This window comes from Glandiceps talaboti, chromosome 12, assembly GCF_964340395.1.
Source record: "Glandiceps talaboti chromosome 12, keGlaTala1.1, whole genome shotgun sequence".
In the NCBI taxonomy this organism is placed as follows: domain Eukaryota; kingdom Metazoa; phylum Hemichordata; class Enteropneusta; family Spengelidae; genus Glandiceps; species Glandiceps talaboti.
This window is the reverse complement of record NC_135560.1, coordinates 1,894,942-1,913,436: the sequence shown is the minus strand read 5'-3', so window position 1 is coordinate 1,913,436 and position 18,495 is coordinate 1,894,942. Positions and strand designations below refer to the sequence as shown.

Here is an 18,495-nt window from a genome sequence, read left to right as displayed (position 1 = left end):
ATTGGGACTTGAAAAATCACAGATATAGAGCTAAATTTCTTGCATAAATCATGAAATTGCAAGACTATACCCTTACGGAAGGCATTCAGTTTAAATCTGGTTAAGAATCGACTTGGGCTAACAAAGCTACTTACCATAGATTTGGGCTAACAAAACTACTTGCCATAGATTCCAGCCAACACAACCTCTTGCCATATATATTGCAGATTTTAGCCAACACAACTACTTGCCATAGATTTTAGCCAACACAACTACTTGCCATACATTATAGATTTTAGCCAACACAACTACTTACCATACATTATAGATTTTAGCCAACACAACTTCTTACCATAGATTCTAGCCAACAAAAATACTTGCCATACATTATAGATTCTAGCCAACACAACTTCTTACCATAGATTTTAGCCAACACAACTACTTGCCATACATTATAGATTCTAGCCAACACAACTACTTGCCATAGATTTTAGCCAACACAACTACTTACCATAGATTTTAGCCAACACAACTACTTGCCATACATTATAGATTCTAGCCAACACAACTACTTGCCATAGATTTTAGCCAACACAACTACTTGCCATACATTATAGATTTTAGCCAACACAACTACTTACCATACATTATAGATTTTAGCCAACACAACTACTTGCCATAGATTTTAGCCAACACAACTACTTGCCATACATTATAGATTCTAGCCAACACAACTACTTACCATATACATTGTAGATTCTAGCCAACACAACTACTTACCATAGATTTTAGCCAACACAACTACTTGCCATACATTATAGATTCTAGCCAACACAACTACTTGCCATACATTGTAGATTTTAGCCAACACAACTACTTACCATACATTGTAGATTTTAGCCAACACAACTACTTACCATACATTGTAGATTCTAGCCAACACAACTACTTACCATACATTATAGATTTTAGCCAACACAACTACTTACCATACATTGTAGATTCTAGCCAACACAACTACTTGCCATACATTATAGATTTTAGCCAACACAACTACTTGCCATACATTGTAGATTTTAGCCAACACAACTACTTACCATACATTATAGATTTTAGCCAACACAACTACTTGCCATACATTATAGATTCTAGCCAACACAACTACTTGCCATACATTGTAGATTTTAGCCAACACAACTACTTACCATATATTGTAGATTCTAGCCAACACAACTTCTTACCATAGATTCTAGCCAACAAAAATACTTGCCATACATTGTAGATTCTAGCCAACACAACTACTTACCATACATTGTAGATTTTAGCCAACACAACTACTTACCATACATTGTAGATTCTAGCCAACACAACTACTTACCATACATTATAGATTTTAGCCAACACAACTACTTGCCATACATTATAGATTTTAGCCAACACAACTACTTGCCATACATTATAGATTCTAGCCAACACAACTACTTACCATAGATTTTAGATTTTAGCCAACACAACTACTTACCATAGATTTTAGCCAACACAACTACTTACCATACATTATAGATTCTAGCCAACACAACTACTTACCATACATTATAGATTTTAGCCAACACAACTACTTACCATACATTGTAGATTCTAGCCAACACAACTTCTTACCATAGATTTTAGCCAACACAACTACTTGCCATACATTGTAGATTCTAGCCAACACAACTACTTGCCATACATTGTAGATTCTAGCCAACACAACTACTTACCATAGATTTTAGCCAACACAACTACTTACCATACATTATAGATTCTAGCCAACACAACTACTTACCATACATTATAGATTTTAGCCAACACAACTACTTGCCATACATTGTAGATTCTAGCCAACACAACTACTTGCCATACATTGTAGATTCTAGCCAACACAACTACTTGCCATACATTATAGATTTTAGCCAACACAACTACTTACCATACATTGTAGATTTTAGCCAACACAACTACTTACCATACATTGTAGATTCTAGCCAACACAACTACTTACCATACATTGTAGATTTTAGCCAACACCACTTCTTACCATAGATTATAGATTCTAGCCAACACAACTACTTACCATACATTGTAGATTTTAGCCAACACAACTACTTACCATACATTATAGATTCTAGCCAACACAACTTCTTACCATACATTGTAGATTTTAGCCAACACAACTTCTTACCATAGATTTTAGCCAACAAAAATACTTGCCATACATTGTAGATTCTAGCCAACACAACTACTTGCCATACATTATAGATTTTAGCCAACACAACTACTTGCCATACATTGTAGATTCTAGCCAACACAACTACTTGCCATAGATTCTAGCCAACAAAAATACTTGCCATACATTGTAGATTCTAGCTGGCTGGGTTTCAGTACTTACCATATTACACTGTTTTAGTACCGATTTGTTAAAAATCACTTTACCACACATGATGTTGTACAACAACCTTACCATCCATACACTTTTCCTACTTACATGTACTTACCATCCATACACTTTTCCTACCTACATGTACTTACCATCCATACACTTTTCCCACCTACATGTACTTACCATCCATACACTTTTCCCACCTACAGGTACTTACCATCCATACACTTTTCCCACCTACATGTACTTACCATCCATACACTTTTCCCACCTACAGGTACTTACCATCCATATGCAGTTCCAAGCTGACACTCTGGCACTACAAATGCAACCAATGGCCACAATGCACAAGCTAGCAATGAATAGGACACTCCCATGATGACCTGATAAATAGATTGGCCCAAATGTAAGTGATAAGGATATGAAAGTTGAAATACATAGAAGAAAATGAATGAACAAGTCTTCATTGAAGACATTGTTCCCCAAACTGAATTTTGTAGGAACTTGTAAGTGTCCTCTAGTTTTCAGAAGAGCAATTTGAAATTTGACAAATTTGGAAATGATCATACATGATATACATGAAGAAGATATTTTTATAAGATTTTCATAGACTGGCTGAATTTTCAGTTTTCCTTTACCAGCTGAAAATACTGTCCCAGCCAAATACCAAGGCAATTGGTCCAGCAGTTCTTGAGTTTAAGTTTACACACACACACACACACACACACACACACACACACACACACACACACACACACACACACACACACACAGACAGACAGACAGACAGACAGACAGACAGACACACACACACACACACACACACACACACACACACACACACACACAGACACCAGCCAATGCCTATAGCACTACTGAACCTAAGTTCAGTTGTGCTAAAAACCAACATTTTGAAGAAAAAACTCCCTGACTTTAAAAAGTATCAAATGTGAACGAAAACTTACAAAGAATATAGTCAAACAAGTCATTGAGAATGACATAGTCCCTGCTATGATTGGGTTTTAAGGAATTATCACTACTCTGATCACACAACAACACTTGTGAACCTAAATCAAACAGACTTAGATATGTTGTGTCTGCTTGTTGGACATGGAACATGCCTACACCAATAAAGGATTGGTCGGGTATGGGGAAATGATGAAAATGGATATGCACATGTATGTCATAGAACACTGTCCTAATACCAACTTTGAATGTGATCTGTTCAAGCCTGTCTGAGTTATGGCTTTGGACATAGAAAAATCGCAAACAAAATGGCTGCCAGGTGGCCATATTGGATCGTATCACAACAACAATGAATATGCACATGTATGTCATAGAACACTGTCCTAATACCAACTTTGAATGAGATCTGTTCAAGCATTTCTGAGTTATGGCTTTGGACATGGAAAATTCACAAACAAAATAGCTGCTAGGCGGCCATATTGGATCGTATCATGAAACAAATTGACGTGCATATGTATGTCATAGAACACTGTCCTAATACCAACTTTGAATGAGATCTTTTCAAGCATGTCTGGGTTATGGCTTTGGACATGGAAAATTCACAAACAAAATGGCTGCCAGGCGGCCATGTTGGATCGTATCACAACAACAATGAATATGCACATGTATGTCATAGAACACTGTCCTAATGCCAACTTTGAATGAGATCTGTTCAAGCATGTCTGAGTTATGGCTTTGGACATAGAAAAATCGCAAACAAAATGGCTGCCAGGCGGCCATATTGGATCGTATCACAATAACAATGAATATGCACATGTATGTCATAGAACACTGTCCTAATACCAACTTTGAATGAGATCTGTTCAAGCATGTCTGAGTTATGGCTTTAGACAGGGAAAATTTGCAAACAAAATGGCTGCTACGCAGCCATAGTTCAGTTCAGTTTGTAGGTCCAGCCGTTATATGGCGGCTCAGGAGGTTCAATAAAATTGAACTTCGACCTGTAAACAGGTTAAAAAAGAAAAAGCAAAATAGAAAAGAGTCTTGACCTGTGGATAGAATTCACTGTCAGTTATGGTTCGACAGATGCTAAAAGTCTATTCCTAGTGGTGTGAAGGTCAAAACAGTATTGTCTGCAGATCCGTTCTAATTGTAATAGGACATCAGATGGTACGTTGTTTGTCTCCTCCAGTAAGGTAAGATCGAGCACAAGTTGAGTGATATTTTCTGTCATCCTGGTTGTCATAATATCTGAGGTGTATTCACCAGCCGCTGCTTTCATGTTCCTGATAAATTTATTTCTGAGTTTACTGAATAGCTGACAGCTGTTAATGAAGTGTTCACGAGTTTCTGGTTGTGTTGATGCATCAGATTGAATATCATCAATGATTATGTGCATGTAAAATACTGGTCTAGGGGAAATTACCCCTTCAAAACCTTGGACCACAGTTAATTTAAGCCCTGTGTCCTGACAACACTTTGTCTAGCCCTCCAGTGGTTGTTACTAGTAATTCATAATAGATTTCCAAAGCTATAATCAGTGGTCCGATGGACTAGTATGATTTCAAAACTACATGTCAACAGGAAAGTACACATATACACCCACACATCCAATCCCCACCCACCCATACCCCCTACCCACACCTAATCTAAATCCCCCCCCCCCCCACACACACACACACACAACTTACCATTGCAATATATGGATTCCAAAATGTAAATGCTAACATCATATGAGCTCCTAAGGTACATATAACACCAACAAAAATCCAGAAGACATTTTTGCCAGTTCTGTCAACTAGAAACCCTAGGACTGGAGAACACACTGCTGACAATATGTAAACAAGACTGTATGAGAAAGAAAAACAATGAACAGAAAAGTCAAATATCTATATCAATTGTATTATGAAAATTAATAACAGTGCTACATGAATCATAGTGTCTATATCAATACCACACGAGTCATAGTCTATATCATTACCACACGAGTCATAAAGTCTATGTCAATGCCACATGAGTAATAAAGTCTATATCAATACCACACGAGTCATACAGTCTATATCAATACCACATGAGTCATAAAGTCCATATCAATACCACGAGTCATACAGTCTACATCAATACCACACGAGTCATAAAGTCTATATCATTACCACATGAGTCATAAAGTCTATATCATTACCACATGAGTCATAAAGTCTATGTCAATACCACATGAGTCATAAAGTCCATGTCAATACCACATGAGTCATAAAGTCCATAGCAATACCACATGAGTCATAAAGTCCATATCAATACCACCCGAGTCATACAGTCTACATCAATACCACCCGAGTCATACAGTCTACATCAATACCACATGAGTCATAAAGTCTATGTCAATACCACTTGAGTCATAAAGTCCATAGCATTACCACCCGAGTCATACAGTCTACATCAATACCACTTGAGTCATAAAGTCCATAGCATTACCACCCAAGTCATACAGTCTACATCAATACCACATGAGTCATAAAGTCTATGTCAATACCACATGAGTCATAAAGTCCATATCAATACCACAGGAGTCATAAAGTCCATATCAATACCACCCGAGTCATACAGTCTACATCAATACCACATGAGTCATAAAGTTTATATCAATACCACATGAGTCATGAAGTCTATATCAATACCACAAGTCATAAAGTTTATGTCAATACCACATGAGTCATGAAGTCTATATCAATACCACATGAGTCATAAATCTATGTCAATACCACATGAGTCATAAAGTCCATATCAATACCACATGAGTCATGAAGTCTATATCAATACCACATGAGTCATAAAGTCTATATCATTACCACATGAGTCATAAATCTATGTCAATACCACATGAGTCATAAAGTCCATATCAATACCACATGAGTCATGAAGTCTATATCAATACCACATGAGTCATAAAGTCTATGTCAATACCACATGAGTCATAAAGTCTATATCAATACCACATGAGTCATAAAGTCCATATCAATACCACGAGTCATACAGTCTATATCATTACCACATGAGTCGTAAAGTATATATCATTACCACACGAGTCATACAGTCTATATCATTATCACATGAGTCATAAAGTCCATATCATTACCACAGGAGTCATAAAGTCTATATCAATACCACATGAGTCATAAAGTCTATATCAATACCACACGAGTCATACAGCCTATATCAATACCACATGAGTCATACAGTCTATATCAATACCACATGAGTCATAAAGTCTATATCAATACCACGAGTCATAAAGTCTATATCAATACCACATGAGTCATAAATCTATAGCAATACCACGAGTCATAAAGTCTATATCAATACCACATGAGTCATAAATCTATATCAATACCACATGAGTCATAAAGTCCATATCAATACCACACGAGTCATAGTCTATATCATTACCACACGAGTCATAAAGTCCATATTAATACCACATGAGTCATAAAGTCTATATCAATACCACACGAGTCATAGTCTATATCATTACCACACGAGTCATAAAGTCTATATCATTACCACATGAGTCATAAAGTCTATGTCAATGCCACATGAGTCATAAAGTCTATATCAATACCACGAGTCATAAAGTCTATATCATTACCACATGAGTCATAGTCTATATCAATACCACATGAGTCATAAAGTCCATGTCAATACCACATGAGTCATAAATCTATATCAATACCACATGAGTCATAGTCTATATCAATACCACATGAGTCATAAAGTGCATATCAATACCACATGAGTCATAAATCTATATCAATACCACATGAGTCATAGTCTATATCAATACCACAGGAGTCATAAATCTATATCAATACCACATGAGTCATAAAGTCTATATCATTACCACATGAGTCATAAAGTCTATATCAATACCACATGAGTCATAAAGTCTATATCAATACCACATGAGTCATAAAGTCTGTCATTACCACATGAGTCATAAAGTCTATATCATTACCACATGAGTCATAAAGTCTATATCAATACCACATGAGTCATAAAGTCTATATCAATATCACGAGTCATAAAGTCTGTATCATTACCACATGAGTCATAAAGTCTATATCAATACCACATGAGTCATAAAGTCTGTCATTACCACATGAGTCATAAAGTCTATATCAATACCACATGAGTTAGTGTCTGTCAATGCCACATGAGTCATAAAGTCTATATCAATACCATGAGTCATAAAGTTTATGTCAATACCACATGAGTCATAAAGTCTATATCAATACCACATGAGTCATAAATCTATGTCAATACCACATGAGTCATAAAGTCCATATCAATACCACAGGAGTCATAAATCTATATCAATACCACATGAGTCATAAAGTTTATGTCAATACCACATGAGTCATAAAGTCTATATCAATACCACATGAGTCATAAAGTCCATATCAATACCACATGAGTCATAAAGTCTATATCATTATCACACAAGTCATAAATCTATATCAATACCATGAGTCATACAGTCTATATCAATACCACATGAGTCATAAAGTCTATGTCAATACCACATGAGTCATAAAGTCCATATCAATACCACGCGAGTCATAGTCTATGTCAATGCCACATGAGTCATAAAGTCCATATCAATACCACATGAGTCATACAGTCTATATCAATACCACATGAGTCATAAAGTCTATGTCAATGCCACATGAGTCATAAAGTGCATATCAATACCACATGAGTCATAAATCTATATCAATACCACATGAGTCATAAAGTCCATATCAATACCACATGAGTCATAGTCTATATCAATACCACATGAGTCATAAAGTCTATGTCAATGCCACATGAGTCATAAAGTCCATATCAATACCACATGAGTTAGTGTCTATGTCAATGCCACATGAGTCACAAAGTCTATGTTAATGTCATATGAGTCAATGGAACATAAATTCATACATTACCTATTAATAGCACTGGCTTCACTTGGATTCATACCGTACTTTTCTTCGAAGAACACACTAGAATGACAGACAACATTTCAATTACTAAAATTTTGACCAAAATTGAGATTTTCAGACCCAATTTGCATATTGCTGATGAGATGATCATATTGTGAGTACATCTTTATGTACCCATCCCTATAGGCATCCCCATTAAATCTCATCCCAATTTGCTCAGTAGTTTTGAATTACAGATTTTTGACCAAAAAGAAACATTTTAGCCCTAATAGTCGGATCAGTAGATGTTTACACTCACGGCATAATGCGTTAATTTGGGAAAAGAGTGAGTTTGTTCTAGCAAGCTACTAATTAATGCAAAGCTGATAAACTCAGCTAAGACATTGATATCAGGTACGAAATAGAAAAAAACAGTGAGAGGACAGTATTTAAAACTTTATTTGAAATATACAGAAAATAATATTAGAAATCCGGAAAATCGCGAGTACAAAATTGATCATTTGTCCTTTACTCTGTGGTGATAGGAAGGCATTGGCTTGACTTTGATAATTGAACATCAGGTCGTTATACTGTATATGGTAAATGTTATACCCCATATGGTAAATGTCATACCATATATGGTAAATGTTATACTATATATGGTAAATGTCATATCATATATGGTAAATGTTATACTATATATGGTAAAAGTCATACTGTATATGGTTACTGTCATACCATACATGGTAAATGCCATACTACATGTATATATGGTTAATATGATACTATGTATGGTTAATGTCACACTTTATATGGTTAATATCATACTCTCCATGGTATTAATATCACACTATATATGGTATATAATTATTACATGCCATACTTACACTCCGAGATCAATGAATGGAAAGATGGTCACATAGTAGGCCACACAGATGAGGAATATGAACCATAATTCTGCTGGGAAATCTTTAATGTCTGTTAACTTGATTACCTCACCTACAATAAAAAATAGTATATCAATGGTGTGAAGGTAGTACATGTACTACCTTTTAACTGTTCAGGCATTAGACATCTATGGGAGATCTCCTGACACTGTCCTTGCTTTAGACATCTATGGGAGATCTCCTGACACTGTCCTGGTTTTAGACATCTATGGGAGATCTCCTGACACTGTCCTTGCTTTAGACATCTATGGGAGATCTCCTGACACTGTCCTGGTTTTAGACATCTATGGGAGATCTCCTGACACTGTCCTGGTTTTAGACATCTATGGGAGATCTCCTGACACTGTCCTGGTTTTAGACATCTATGGGAGATCTCCTGACACTGTCCTGGTTTTAGACATCTATGGGAGATCTCCTGACACTGTCCTGGTTTTAGACATCTATGGGAGATCTCCTGGCACTATCCTGGTTTTAGACATCTATGGGAGATCTCCTGACACTGTCCTGGTTTTAGACATCTATGGGAGATCTCCTGACACTGTCCTTGCTTTAGACATCTATGGGAGATCTCCAGACACTGTCCTGGTTTTAGACATCTATGGGAGATCTCCTGACACTGTCCTGGTTTTAGACATCAATGGGAGATCTCCTGACACTGTCCTGGTTTTAGACATCTATGGGAGATCTCCTGACACTGTCCTTGTTTTAGACATCTATGGGAGATCTCCTGACACTGTCCTTGTTTTAGACATCTATGGGAGATCTCCTGACACTGTCCTGGTTTTAGACATCTATGGGAGATCTCCTGACACTGTCCTTGTTTTAGACATCTATGGGAGATCTCCTGACACTGTCCTGGTTTTAGACATCTATGGGAGATCTCCTGACACTGTCCTGGTATTAGACATCTATGGGAGATCTCCTGACACTATCCTGGCTTTAGACATCTATGGGAGATCTCCTGACACTGTCCTGGTTTTAGACATCTATGGGAGATCTCCTGACACTGTCCTGGTTTTAGACATCTATGGGAGATCTCCTGACACTGTCCTGGTTTTAGACATCTATGGGAGATCTCCTGACACTGTCCTTGTTTTAGACATCTATGGGAGATCTCCTGACACTGTCCTGGTTTTAGACATCTATGGGAGATCTCCTGACACTATCCTGGCTTTAGACATCTATGGGAGATCTCCTGACACTGTCCTGGTTTTAGACATCTATGGGAGATCTCCTGACACTGTCCTGGTTTTAGACATCTATGGGAGATCTCCTGACACTGTCCTGGTTTTAGACATCTATGGGAGATCTCCTGACACTGTCCTTGTTTTAGACATCTATGGGAGATCTCCTGACACTGTCCTGGTTTTAGACATCTATGGGAGATCTCCTGACACTATCCTGGCTTTAGACATCTATGGGAGATCTCCTGACACTATCCTGGCTTTAGACATCTATGGGAGATCTCCTGACACTATCCTGGCTTTAGACATCTATGGGAGATCTCCTGACACTGTCCTGGCTTTAGACATCTATGGGAGATCTCCTGACACTGTCCTGGTTTTAGACATCTATGGGAGATCTCCTGACACTGTCCTGGTTTTAGACATCTATGGGAGATCTCCTGACACTGTCCTGGTTTTAGACATCTATGGGAGATCTCCTGACACTGTCCTTGCATTATGTAATCAGCTGGAGTTATTTATTATCCTGTATATCAACAGGAAAATGGCATTGTAGTACAACTGTACAGTTGTTAAAAATGTTAACCCACATGCTGATCCATGCTAGGTATACATGTAGGTGTTCATTTGCTGAATGATTATCCAGTTTCCATCCAGCCTATTGTTATCTTTGCGCTATACATGATAATTTGGCTGTTGCTATGGGTGTGGCTTTGTTGCTAGGCACATGTGTGCATACATTTTTTGAATGTTTACTCACTTGCCTATCAGATGATGTTATTTTAGCAAAATATACTGGCGCATTTGGTTGTTGTGATGGGCGTGGTCATGGTTGCTAGGGCTAATTGTGTCAAAAAGTTTTGAACAACACGTGCAGAATAACACTTCTAGAAACATCTCAGCAAGTTTCAGTCTCACTGACCAAGTACTTTTTGAGATATAAGTTTTTGACCAAAATTCAAATTATTACACCTAATTTGCATATCGCTGCCGAGATCATTATACGCTTAATATTTCTTCACCTATACACCCTAGACTCATCCCATTAAATTTCAGTCAAATCTACTCTGTAGTTTTGGAAATAAAGATTTTTTACCAAAAAGACACATTTTAGCCCTACTTTGCATATTACTGATGGAATCATCATGTCATGAAGAGATCTTAATTTACAAACTCCTAAGAATGTTCCCACCAAATTTCAGACCAATTTACCCTATAGTTTTTGCGTTTAAGTATTTTGACCCAAAATGACATTTTTTGGACCCAAATCACATACCTATGATGCTATCATCTTGTTCTGCACAATTTCCCTACTAGACACCAAAAGTAATGTCTCCAACAAATACCATACCTTATCAGTTCAGTTGTGCTAAAAACTGTCTTACCTAAGGGAGGAGAAATGAGCATGTGAATTAGAAAATTTCTGTAATAGATACAGTATAGTACCTGTTTGACCATCCTCTTTCTTCAAAATTCTTGCAGCCCTCTTGTCAAAGTAAGCCAGAACAATGGCACAGGTTAAAGATATCAAACACATTCCAGCACCTACAATAATGAAGGACAACACATCTGCTTACTTCCTTATATTATATTGTTTCTTTTATTTTACCAAATAAACTGTTTCATATGAAGGTATACATTCAATCAACAAATTACATGGTTCCAGTAATTGTATTTGAGAGTATACTTACCAACCCATAGTACCACTTCTAGTTAGACTCAGTGAGAATCTACTTACCAACCCATAGTACCACTTCTAGTTAGACTCAGTGAGAGTATACTTACCAACCCATAGTACCACTTCTAGTTAGACTCAGTGAGAATCTACTTTAATACCAACCCATAGTGACACTTCTAGTTAGACTCAGTGAGAGTATACTTACCAACCCATAGTACCACTTCCAGTTAGACTCAGTGAGAATCTACTTACCAACCCATAGTACCACTTCTAGTTAGACTCAGTGAGAATCTACTTACCAACCCATAGTACCACTTCTAGTTAGACTCAGTGAGAATCTACTTACCAACCAACAGTACCACTTCTAGTTAGACTCAGTGAGAATCTACTTACCAACCCATAGTACCACTTCTAGTTAGACTCAGTGAGAATCTACTTACCAACCCATAGTACCACTTCTAGTTAGACTTGGTGAGAGTATACTTACCAACCCATAGTACCACTTCTAGTTAGACTCAGTGAGAATCTACTTACCAACCCATAGTACCACTTCTAGTTAGACTCAGTGAGAATCTACTTACCAACCCATAGTACCACTTCTAGTTAGACTCAGTGAGAGTATACTTACCAACCCATAGTGCCACTTCTAGTTAGACTCAGTGAGAGTATACTTACCAACCCATAGTGCCACTTCTAGTTAGACTCAGTGAGAGTATACTTACCAACCCATAGTGCCACTTCTAGTTAGACTCAGTGAGAATCTACTTACCAACCCATAGTACCACTTCTAGTTAGACTCAGTGAGAGTATACTTACCAACCCATAGTACCACTTCTAGTTAGACTCAGTGAGAGTATACTTACCAACCCATAGTGCCACTTCTAGTTAGACTCAGTGAGAGTATACTTACCAACCCATAGTGCCACTCCTAATACTGTATGACCTTCCCAATCTGGTTGTTGTTGATTTATAAATGAATACAGTGGACCCATAATGTTCATATTCACTGTACTCCCCTGTTAACAAAATTCAAACATTGTGAATATAGCTTTCATTATTACACCTTTTTTCTGTTAAAAATAAAAAATACCATCAATGGCACTGTTGCTATGGGTGTGGTCCTGTTGCTAGGCATATTTGTATACATTTTAGGGAATATTTAGGCACTTACCAACCCACTCCTGTTGTTATCTTTACTAATATGCATCATCATTTCACTGTTGCTACGGGTGTGGTCATGGTTGGTCAGACCAATTGTGTCAAAATGCTTTCAACAATAACTGCAGAATAACTGAACAATTATCCCCATCAAGTTACAACCCCATTCACCATGCAGTTTCAAGATAAAAAAATTTCATCAAATTGAGATTTTTTAGATCTAATTTGCATATCGCTGATAGGATTATCAGGTTGTGAATGCATCTTCATCTACATATCCCCAGAACCATTCCCATTAAATTTAAGCACAATCTGCTCAATAGTTTTGGAATTATAGATTTTTGACCAAAAAGACACATTTTTAGACTTAATTTGCATGCCACTGATGAGATCATCATGTTATGAATACTTCTTAATATAAACACCACTAAGAAGTTCCCATCAAATTTCAAGCCAATCTGCTCAACAATTTCAGAATTATAGAATTTTTGACAAACAAGCAACCTATCGGTCAGAATAGCTCCGCTGTTTTGTTTTGTTTTTAATTTTTTATTTTAGTAACATATAGAAGTGATTTAGTTGTTCAGCTCTTCACTATGCAGTTTTGTTTTAGTGATATAATAAAGTGGTAAAATAGAAAGTCTTTTTTTTTTCTTTTCATCACAACAACAAAATCTGCGTGATCAAAAGTGTTGTAAACTAAACCAGAAAGAATTATCGGACTGGCTAAACTTCCCGATGAACTGGAGTAAGGTCCAAGTCCAAGTAAGCCTCGATAGTACTATTAGTACTTGAGAAAATCGTCTCAAACTAGCGATACAACTTTCAAAATATAACTTGACATGTCTTCATTTGTTAGAGTTATACAATTCAAGATGGGTTTTCACTCGAAAACAACAATTCTGTGAATAATGACACTCTGAACGCAGTGATTTCTCGGAAGATGTTACCACTGTAATGTATGGCTGACAATGACTTGCTTCCGGGTTAGTCCCCCATGTATCCGGGTACTTGGGATTGTCGCCGTACAGAAACTAAGATGGCGATTAATACATACATTGTCTGATATTTTAATTTACGGAGTTTCTTGTGACCGGCGCCTGTCAGCAGACTTGGCCAATTTTTTTTTCATCATTCCATTGTATATAAACCTTGTACTTGACATTTCGCAATATTTATAATTCTCAACAAAATACCTCAACATGCCTCACTTCGCTCGTACTCAAAGCAGCCCCGGTATGATCACTGACATGACTAGAGAGAACCTTTTCGGATTTACATGTAAAACGGGGAAAGATACGCAAAACATAATGCAAAGTCTGAAGCCAAATTAAAGTTGTAATTATTTTAATTATTTTTACTTGCCAAATATTTGCATTTTGGAAATGGCAAGACACGTTCATGTCGTTTAACTTTACATGTAAACTGTCGGCCAATAAACAAAGTTTGGTCGATTCACAGTCGGCAGTGAGACTGCTCTTGCATAACTTCAACCGCATGCCTTCCTTACGCAAGTTGTTTTAATTCTGGTTCACTGTCATTCCAAATTGCACGACAATATAGAATTAATCACAAGTTACATGTCATCTGAAAACATCACACTTTTATAGTGGGTCTGAAGTGTGATTTTAGTGAGTACCAAGAACATCCTGTGTTGTTACTTGCTGTGGAAAATCGCCCGGTCAAATGAGGTCAGCTTCAGCTTCTGGTGAAATCAGTCGTTTTCTACCGAAAATTCTTGAACGGAGCGTTACACAACGATCCTACTAAATTTACTTGCCATAGTTATTTAAAACACATAAAAATCCACCTTTTTGTGAAATTTGTAAAACATTCCGGTCCGTATTAAGTAAACTACTAGGGTAGTAGTATGAGCGAAAAACCGGGTCGAGGTTTCAGGGCCTAGGGCCTCAAGGTATTCCTAAATGTAATTCCAAAATTTATGTTGCAGGTACGAAAGAGGAGATGTCAGTTGAGGTTTAGGTGTTTTCAGTATCTACAAGTCATTGAGAATGACATAGTCCCCGCTATGATTGGGTTCTAAGGAATTATCACTACTCTGATCACGCAACAACACTTGTGAACCTAAATCAAACAGACTTAGATATGTTGTATCTGCTTGTTGGACATGGAACATGCCTACAACAATAAAGGATGGGTCGGGTATGGGGGATTGTATCACGACGAAAATGGATATGCACATGTATGTCATAGAACACTGTCCTAATACCAACTTTGAATGAGATCTGTTCAAGCATGTCTGAGTTATGGCTTTGGACATAGAAAAATCGCAAACAAAATGGCTGCCAGGTGGCCATATCGGATCGTATCACAACAACAATGAATATGCACATGTATGTCATAGAACACTGTCCTAATACCAACTTTGAATGAGATCTGTTCAAGCATGTCTGAGTTATGGCTTTAGACAGTGAAAATTTGCAAACAAAATGGCTGCTAGGCGGCCATATTGGAGCGTATCATAAAACAAATTGACGTGCATATGTATGCCATTATTTTGCCCCTGTACAAAGTTGTAAAAAATCGCTCCAGGCATCTCCAAGAAATGGCTCTGGACGGATGGACAGATGGAGGGACGGAACCCAATCCATAAGTCCCTGTCCCGGACTTCGTCCGGTGGGGACTAAAAAAGTCTCACTGGGTTTCTTGTTGTTTTGATTTAGAACTACAACTGGATCATGAAAAAAGTCAACTCACATCAATTTGTTTGTCATTCAAGTCAACTCACATCAATTTGTTTGCCATTCAAGTCAACTCACATCAATTTGTTTGTCATTCAAGTCAACTCACATCAATTTGTTTGTCATTCAAGTCCACTCACATCAATTTGTTTGTCATTCAAGTCAACTCACATCAATTTGTTTGTCATTCAAGTCAACTCACATCAATTTGTTTGTCATTCAAGTCAACTCACATCAATTTGTTTGTCATTCAAGTCAACTCACATCAATTTGTTTGTCATTCAAGTCAACTCACATCAATTTGTTTGTCATTCAAGTCAACTCACATCAATTTGTTTGTCAATAAAGACCATTCACATCAATTTGTTTGTCAATAAAGACCATTCACATCAATTTGTTTGTCAATAAAGACCATTCACATCAATTTGTTTGTCAATAAAGACCATTCACATCAATTTGTTTGTCAATAAAGAACATTCACATCAATTTGTTTGTCATTCAAGTCAACTCACATTAATTTGTTTGTCATTCAAGTCAACTCACATCAATTTGTTTGTCAATAAAGACCATTCACATCAATTTGTTTGTCAATAAAGAACATTCACATCAATTTGTTTGTCATTCAAGTCAACTCACATTAATTTGTTTGTCAATAAAGACCATTCACATCAATTTGTTTGTCAATAAAGACCATTCACATCAATTTGTTTGTCAATAAAGAACATTCACATCAATTTGTTTGTCATTCAAGTCAACTCACATTAATTTGTTTGTCATTCAAGTCAACTCACATTAATTTGTTTGTCATTCAAGTCAACTCACATCAATTTGTTTGTCAATAAAGACCATTCACATCAATTTGTTTGTCAATAAAGACCATTCACATCAATTTGTTTGTCAATAAAGAACATTCACATCAATTTGTTTGTCATTCAAGTCAACTCACATTAATTTGTTTGTCATTCAAGTCAACTCACATTAATTTGTTTGTCGATTAAGTCCATTCATATATGTAAGTTATAAGTAATGTTCAATCACATCAATTAATCAAATAAAACAAATGATTTCTTACCACTCTAGAAAAACTCAACTGCAAACCAAACACCATGTTAAGTTCTCTGTCTTTAAACCAACTGACAGCATACGTATTCTGTGCCACAGCAAGGCTTTCCCCTCCAAGTCTATAAAGTATTGAAATTTAAATTACTAGTCTCTCCCAGATTAATTTACAAAATTCCAATGGCTGTCAGAAAACATTTGATTTTTTTCACATTTCAAAGCAAAGCAAGCCTTAAACACTGAATGTGTATGTCTCAATATTACTTAATCTTTATATTCATCTTTATTCTGTTGAAATTTATCAAATTTTTTAAATTCAAATTTGGCCAAAATAATGGCCATTATTACGATCAATATTTCCAATTCAGCCAACTGTTCATTGTAGGAGACAATGACACATACACACACACACACACACACACACACACACACACACACACACACACACAGACACACACACACAGACACACACACACACACAGACAGACACACACAGACACAGACACACACACACAGACACATACACACACACAGACACACACACACACACACACACACACACACACACACACACACACACACACACACACATCCCACCCCATATTTGCCTGAACTTGTCCTTCCCATCAACAATTGCATGAATTCTTTCTTAATTAGAAGTTATAGCACACATAATTATATTATAATCAAGTTCATTCTTCAACTCAAATGACAGAAGCAAAGTTAGTTAAACTCACCCAAAAACAAATCTCCCGGCACACATAACAATATAACCAACATCGCCACCAAGTGTAGCACCAATGGCAAAAATACACTGCAAACACCACATAATATAAAATGTCTGTCATTAGTCAATGATTACAGAAATAAATGATTTTGACTTATCCAAAATAAAAAATCATACCCCAAAACTTTTATCACCAGACTTTCAATTCTACAAATATACAAATACAGACATTATCATGAGATATCAGCCAAGTTTAAGATGAACATATCTTTGATAATTCTTTGCTGAAGTCCATCCCAGGGAAAATGAGATGAAGTCCATCCCAAACAAAATGAGGTGAAAAATCTAAAATGAACATATAGAATTACAAAGAAGTTATTTTTATAACAGAAATGGCTCGTCATTTGCAAATTGCTAGTGTTCGTGACCGTTATTTAAAGTGATTCAATGTTGACCCTGAAGTTAGCACCAATCCTATTATTCCACTGTCTTCCACTGTGGTTGAATTATGTAGTATGGTCGTATAAAGAGTTTAGGTATGCAGTAATATATTGATTTGTTACACCAAATATGGCCACCATTCAGTAACAAGTGATATGAACACTAAAAGTAAACCTTGTGTACATTTTTCTTCTCCTATATTACCTGTGGACATGATTTAAAAGAATTTGGTTACCAAAATATCTGAGTGCCTGTGATAGGCAAGAAATGGTTGCACTTC

At 36.6% G+C, this 18,495-nt stretch overlaps 1 protein-coding gene across 1 annotated transcript in view; it reads right to left on the bottom strand.

Moving 5' to 3' along the window:
• Positions 1–18,495, bottom strand: part of LOC144443177 (lysosomal dipeptide transporter MFSD1-like) — a 42,119-nt gene that overhangs the window by 10,247 nt on the left and 13,377 nt on the right. The window contains exons 5-12 of the mRNA XM_078132555.1: positions 17,785–17,861; positions 17,061–17,169; positions 13,039–13,144; positions 11,897–11,995; positions 9,207–9,318; positions 8,344–8,400; positions 5,056–5,212; positions 2,684–2,781 (exon numbers count right to left, since the gene is read on the bottom strand). Coding sequence (XP_077988681.1) covers positions 2,684–2,781; positions 5,056–5,212; positions 8,344–8,400; positions 9,207–9,318; positions 11,897–11,995; positions 13,039–13,144; positions 17,061–17,169; positions 17,785–17,861 — 815 coding nt within the window. The remainder of the gene's footprint in view (positions 1–2,683; positions 2,782–5,055; positions 5,213–8,343; positions 8,401–9,206; positions 9,319–11,896; positions 11,996–13,038; positions 13,145–17,060; positions 17,170–17,784; positions 17,862–18,495) is intronic.